Source organism: Stylophora pistillata, chromosome 10 (assembly GCF_964205215.1).
Source record: "Stylophora pistillata chromosome 10, jaStyPist1.2, whole genome shotgun sequence".
Lineage (NCBI taxonomy): Eukaryota > Metazoa > Cnidaria > Anthozoa > Scleractinia > Pocilloporidae > Stylophora > Stylophora pistillata.
In genome coordinates, this window is record NC_142528.1 from 26592984 (window position 1) to 26600302 (window position 7319).

The 7319-nt window shown below is 38.4% G+C and overlaps 1 protein-coding gene across 1 annotated transcript; it reads left to right on the forward strand.

The window, feature by feature from the left end:
- Window positions 1-883: 883 nt before the first annotated feature.
- Window positions 884-5425, forward strand: LOC111323336 (skeletal aspartic acid-rich protein 1). Its single transcript, XM_022926663.2, has 4 exons — window positions 884-1032; window positions 2744-3276; window positions 3558-3830; window positions 4303-5425. The coding sequence occupies exons 1-4, from the start codon at window positions 981-983 to the stop codon at window positions 4534-4536; spliced, it is 1092 nt and encodes a 363-aa protein (XP_022782398.2). The 5' UTR covers window positions 884-980; the 3' UTR covers window positions 4537-5425.
- The last annotated feature ends 1894 nt before the right edge of the window (window positions 5426-7319 follow it).

Below are 7319 nucleotides of genomic sequence, written 5' to 3' on the forward strand. Positions count from 1 at the left end.
AAACCTTAGACCTCTCTTTTTTCCTAAAAAGGGTTTTCTCGACAACGAGGTCATATATCAAATAATTCGGACTTTCTGTCAAATCAGTGAGATTTTTTCTGGCAATAAAATGATCAAAATTGGTTTGAACTATGTCAGTTAGCAAGTAATGACAACCAGGAACATTTTTCTCTGAATAACGTCTCGATTTATTACTTACATAGTTATAAAATGTAGGAATTCGAAACTTCAGAGTTGCGCCATATGCGTGATTTGAATCTCAGAGCTTGGTTTGGTGCGATATGTATAAACTGTCTCGTTACGCGAGACATTTCAATTATAAAATTAACATTCGTTTTCCTTTCCTAATGTTAGCCCTTCAATTCCCAAATCACTCACCATCATTAATACTATGTTCTCACAAGTAATAAACAGTTGCCAAAGGGAGACACGATCTTAATAACAAATGCTTAGCAACCTTGAATGTTTACCCCAACTCGTTTTGTAGCCAAATATATACACTTGAAATTTCAAAAAGATGCGAAGGATTAGAGCAAAGCCGGTGAGATATTCTCTAATATTGTAGTTTCGAAGAGTGCTTAGTTCCATCCAAGATCACATTACAAATTTGGATCAATTTTTATTTCCTACCACAGGCAAACGACGATACCTTAAAGTTTAAAGGAAAAATTTAGGGCTTTTTTAAGGGCTTTTTCCAAAGCTTATGTCTTAATCTAGAGGTTCAGCTGATGCTAACCTTGCAGTATTTCGAAAAACTATAGCTAAAACTCGGTCCTTAATTTGCGTGTTGACGAATCATTGTTACCAAAACGGAGAACTAATCTCAAGAAACCTAAAAAAAGATTTCGTCTAATATTAGTTGCTACAACACCTATGTGTCGAAAAAAAAGGAATGTAATTACCTTTCTCCGAGTGCTATATAAGCTGCCGAGCTCACACGCTGTTGAGTTATTTTTTTCATAGGTTTTTATAGAGGCATCATGGCGTGCACTCAATTTTTGCGCTCTGCTTGGACTTTCGGATTCTGTTTAGGTAAGTTTGGTGATGAGGTTGTGTGCAACGAAGTAGGTCACTTAGGTATCGTTTCAATCGCCAAATTAGTAATGAGCAGTTTGATTATTAACGAATAATTAGATATTTGTCTTTTTCGTTTAAGAACTGAAGCAATTGCGACGAAACCCACGCATTAAGTATATTCTATTTTCTTAGTCGCATGTGGGATGGCGTTATTGCAACCAACTTATTTACCGATAAGAAAGTGAAGGTCTGATAAGTGAAGGAAACGGAACTTTTTTGTGTTTGAATCACTTTTCATTGATTAATGTTCGTGAAGGATGTTTATTCCAAGAATTTGCGAAGAGAAAAGAAAACCAAAATAGCACTGACGAAATAGATACCGATTTGAAGCAAGTCCACAATAACTATCGATGGCAAAGAGCTATAAAGATTCCAAAAGGATTTCTGAGAATAGGTAGCTGAGGTCGCTCAGACATGAGAGTTAGTTGCAACCCATGACCACGCTCTTCGTCAAAACAGTCGAGACGCTGTGCGTCGTCGGCAACAATTTTCTCGCGCAAGCCTTGTGGCTTTGTTATAACCCCATTTCCCTCCGATTGGTTTTTCGTTTTTCGCTGTAAAGTACCTATTTTATGTCGTAATACCTCGCTTGTTAGAAAAAAAATGCGTCGCAAATGTTATAACTTATACTGAAAGCACGATTTCGTCTAGATATTTTTATTTCGAAATTGTAGCTTAACACAGCAATAATGCACTGTCATAGTTTCATGTAGTTTCGAGATCATTTAGGCTGGTTTGAATAAGATCACCGAAATATCAAATTTTTGTTTCGAGTGAGGTGAGAACAAAGCATGCACGTCTACTTATTGGCAGCATGTCTCTCATCACTTTTGAGAAGAAAAAAAACACTATTAAACTAGTTCAAGAAATTTTTATACCTGTGTAAATGACTGTTGAAGCCTTCACTGATATGTGAAGGCTTGGCTTTTCTTCCGAAATGAAAACAGGACTCGGAACTGAAATTGTTAACGATAAACCATAAAAAATTTAGTCTAATTTATTCAGGCCAGTATAATTAACGACGTTTTAGCCACCTTTTTCCTGAAACTTTCCGCGCGATCAATACTCAAAGGTGCATATGAGCGCAAATAGTTCTACAGATTGTCCCTCGGCTGTAACTTCCGTTTGGTTATACTGGGCTTCGTTGAGCAATATCGAGTTAACCACTATGCACGTGCTTATACCTGGGCACGTACTGAGGCACGAGTTTGAGTTGCAGATAATTATCATGATTTTTTTCGCAAAACACTCTATTGAACCTCTGACGCATGTCAGGTAATTAACCCGTGAGTAATGTGCAAATCAATGCTAAGAATCTAAGTAAATAGTGAAGCAAATTAAACTCCTCCCATTCGGTAAATACCCTTAGTAACAACATCAGACAGTCTGTCTGCCTGTCTGAAATTGATATCCCTACCTCATCCCTAAATGAGAGGAAAAAAATTGAGGTTCGGAAGTGAGCTAAGCACGATAAAACATATTGTAAACTTCTCGAACTTTCTGAGTAAGTGATAATAATATGATAATCTCAGAAAGATTATTTCAGTTTTTTGTACTCTGCACACGTAATTAATGCTGTATCAATGAACTCGGATCTCATAACTGAACATATAGTGTTTGTTAGTTGCACTGTTCACGACATGCAATGTTTTGTTTCTCCTGACAGCTTTAATTCTAGTGTTATGTTTAGCTGACGAGCTTAATAAGAGCGACGATGAAAAAACTATAACAGACGATGACGTATCAGCTAAAATGCTCTCCAAGTCTGGAAAAATCATGATTGTTCGAGATAACGATGATGACGACGACGACGATGATGATGATGATGATGATGACGATGATGATGACGATGATGATGACGATGATGATGACGATGATGACGATTTTAGAGACGATAACGAAGAGATGCTATCATTTGAAGTGGACGAGGTGGAGGAAAAAGATGTCAATGGAAATGATGTTGATAAGTTGCAGAGGCATTCTGTGGACTCCTTTGACGACGTGGACTTTACGTTCACAAAAGTAGACACCCAGGCGAAATATGATGGACTTCCTGTTACAAACGTAAACCTATCAGCGACCCTACGTGGTTCTTCTTCTCTGGAGATAATGGTTTATCTGTTTCGTCAGGCGGGGAAGGTTACGTTTGGGAATGAAACCTTTAGAGTGGAAAAAGGAACAGTAAAGTTTAATATTAAGGTAAGCCAAAGACAGGGGTAAGTGGGGAGGGGGGAGGGGTTAGAGGGTAACGTCAAAAAAGTGGTACGGTTTTTTAACCATTCCTTTCAAAGGTCAAGTGTTTTGGTCTCTTCACCCTTCGCTGCTTTGAAGGGAACAACTGTAGTTTTCTTTTCCATTTGCCTGCACTAAGAGTGACTCGCCCTTAATTTTGGTAATCATAACGTTAATGATTCTAAAAAATATCGCTTAATCTGGATACGATCCTAATCTGACTCAGTTTACCATCATTTCCTTCGCAGATCAGTAACTGGGATTTCTGTGACGGGTCATCTTTTGACTGCGATGAAGGCAAAGTTGGAGAATTTCTTGATCTCAAACTTAAAATCAAGAGCAAGGATTTTCCAGCAGAAATAAGTGACGATGACAGGAAAGCCGCCGCAAAGAGACCCATCTGTGATGACGATGACGATGACGATGGTGTCGATGATCCGAACGATAGCGATGACGACGACGATGATTGTCCGAGCATTTATGACATCGGCGGAGACTCGGAAATGCTGCTAAATAAAGGAGTAAGTTCGTACATCATTGCGTCGTGTCCAACGTAGCATTAAGCAGTGAGTTTTTTTCACTTTGTAGAGTCGATGGAAATCTATTGCATTACAAAGCGTAGCTCGGATTCAATGAATACTTCACTTATCGCTTCCATCCCACTTCTTTTTTTGTTGCTCATCTGCTTGTTCATGTCTGTCCAATGTCCACATGTCTTCATCCCATTTCGTGCTCGTGAAATGTATCGTCACATAGCTGAATGTTTAAGAAACAATTTCATAAAACAGTGTTACCAATCGTAACTTCACTCTAAAAGTGGCCGAGGCAATCATGGCGAGTTCTCAAAGAGACAAATAGATATTTTTGCCTCTAAATTGGCGATTATTCTTTTCAGCATTTCCTCTGTTTGCACTTACATTTGCTGTCGTCTATTTGGTTGTTTTTATGACAGAATATTTAAAAATAATGTGCGTTCTCTTTCTTTTTTTGAAGGTGGTTACCGATGATGATAAATACACTGCCTTCCCTGAGGGATATCCTAATTACGAGGTCGAGGACGGAGAAAAGAAGTTTGTTTTCCGCATCCCTAAGTTCAAGAAAAGTGTCTTGGTTGATCCAAGTGTAAACGTAGGCCGAGTCAATGGCGTCAACTCTTTAGCGCAGGCTAATATTGGACTGGCCTTTTTGCTATTTATCGCCGCTTTTATTGTAACTAATTATAGCTAAAAGCTCTTCGTTAAAGGTAGAATTTCTTATTATGTGTCTGCTAGTAATTCTAATTCGTTGAACAGGACAAATTGATACTTGTAACTGAAAAAAATGCTACAAATTGGTATTTTTTTTACGTCGACAGATAAATTCTTGATAGAGACTATCACAGGTATTTTGTTAATTTATTGGGTCACTTTAGAGGCAACGCCCAAGCCATCCCTTGATGGGACGGTTTAGCTCCCTTTATTGGTAAAGTCTACAAATTCAGAAATAGTTTGAGGAAGGCAATTGCCTTCTCTTGTGTGAATGCCTTTAGCTCTACACAAACAAAAAATACACGATATGACACTATTGAAAGGATTAAGTAGAAAAATATTATTGAAACGAAAATCTCTGGGGCTATGATTATGAGGCGACGACGCACACAGGTCAGAGGTGATTTACTGAAGTACAACTTAAAAGTTTCCTTGAAACTGAAATTGTACTTTGTTTGCTGACGTTACATCTCTGCTGAGTGCTGAAAAGAGTTTTCAAAATGATACAATAGATACGTAGGTTTTTTTCAGTAAATGCTATGAATATCTAAAACTTTAAAATAACATAATCTGTTGAACTGACTTACCTCAGATCGGTTTCCTACAAAACGCACAATAGACCATTTTACAGTTGTGTACTTAGTTGCCAAGCCTTTGATTTGAAGTGAGGTTGAGGGAGACATTGTTGTGATAGAGACCAGTATCTTGTTATCATGATAACAAAGTAATTTACATTTGAAAAGCAGCAACATCTGTATCATAACAAGGTCACCCTGAGCCTCACTCCCGTTCAAAGGCTTGGCCACCAAGCCCACAGCTGTAAAAAGGACTAATGTAAGCAATTATTAATTAAATTTGGGTTTGTTTTGCGTAAGCCTTGAAATTCATTTTCCTGGATCGCACGAGAGCATTTTTTGAGAGTGTGCATGTCGTAAACAATGTGGAATAGCCTATTTGCCAAATTACCTTTGGCCTCTTTGGGAAAGAGAGTCCTGGTGCTTATCCTCTCATGCGATAATAAGTTTTTATTCATAAGTAAATAATCTCATTTTCATAAGAATGGTTGAGCAGCAGGCCTCGTTTTGAAGAAGAGGTCAAAAGTGATTTGGAAATGGCCTTTTTATGATGGTTGTACCACACTTTGCTCAGTGAAAACTTGCGCTGCATTGACAACCAATCAAATAGAAAAACAAAGCCATTCGCGAAGTTGTCACTCGTGTTTTCCCACGCTTTAGAAGGAGAGGCGTGAATTGTTCAAAGAAATTTGCCCCCCCCCCCCCCCCCCCACTTACCTCCAAAGTTGGATGCTATTGCTTGGAGTTTTGATTAACTCCTGTTTATGTTTTATTCATCGTTCGAACATAGCTAGCAGGGCCGTGCAATCAAATTCATTATACATAACCGTGCTCAAAATCCCAATAGTCCACGCTGAAAGCGTCAGCAAATCGCTTCGCCAGAAATATTTTTTTTCGCGCGAGCGACCATTGTTAGCGCGGGGAAAAATTTCGCGACAATAATGGATACAAACAGAGACTCGGCCTACTAGTCCCAAAACGAAGACAATTTTTCGACCTTTTCCCTTGAGCTGGAGTTCTTAAATGAGGCAGAAAAAGAGGAAAACAACCGAAAAGGAGACTCGGCATCAGCGTTGTCACAATTCGCTTCAATTGATATTGTTGTCCGTTTTTCGCGTCAGATTTGATGTACAATTCCACCGGCTATGTTCTAAAACAATTGGTTCATGCTTTCAGCTGTGCACTATCGAGTTATGGAGCACGTGGGAAGTTTGGAGAGCACTCAAGAAGCTAGAGTTGCCCTCGGCTATTGCTTCGGGCAACTCTTAAGCTTCTTTCGTGCTCTCAAAACTTCCCGCGTGCTCCATAACTCGATAGTACAAGCTTTAGCATGAACCAATTGTTAATTGGGAATACTTTTGATTTGATTTTACGACACCCAAACGTCACTCTGTGTGTATCAGACTGCGTGACTATAAAGTTCTCGATGATGAAATAAATGAGTCCGAAAGTTGCATTCTAATACATTGACATTTCCAGGAGAAAACGGCCGACTCAAGGAATCAACTCTTTAACTCCCAGAAGTGATGAACACGTACCTTCTCCACATACTATCCATACATTATCCAGCAAACAGGTAATGAGAATACTCAAACTTATCAGTTAGAAGTCATTATCTTGATCAAACACTAAATTCTAGTAACTAATCAAATAAGGAAATGTGTAGCAGTTAGAGGATAGAATTCGAAGTTGAGAAATAGCCGCTTTACTCAGGCCAGATTGCCACGAATTTTGCATGCAGTTTAAAAGGAATCCAAACTGATGAAACTTTCAGAAACAATTATATTTGATACTCATATCAATCAAGTATAAGGAAATAATGAAAACACCACCACTCTTTTAGGAGTGTGACATTGGGATCGGCGGTGTTACGATGTTTCGGTCACAGCTTAGTCTCTTTATCCAGTTTTTCGATGAGAAAAATTGAACTCAAATCGCGTGCAATGTGCGTTGTTGTGCTATGTCATGTTGTATTTTTTTTTTTTCATATTTTAAGTGGCTTTATAGTGGAACAAAATCATTTCGGTTTTGTGGTTTCTTGATCAGAGGACCTTTGTATAATATTCGATGACCCTCATCTCAGACTCAAACGATCAACGATTAAAATCTCATGAAGTTTGGCTTTGTAGTGTTCAATTGTTTGTGTAGTTTATGCATTGGAACTAAAACTATATATTACGATATCGAT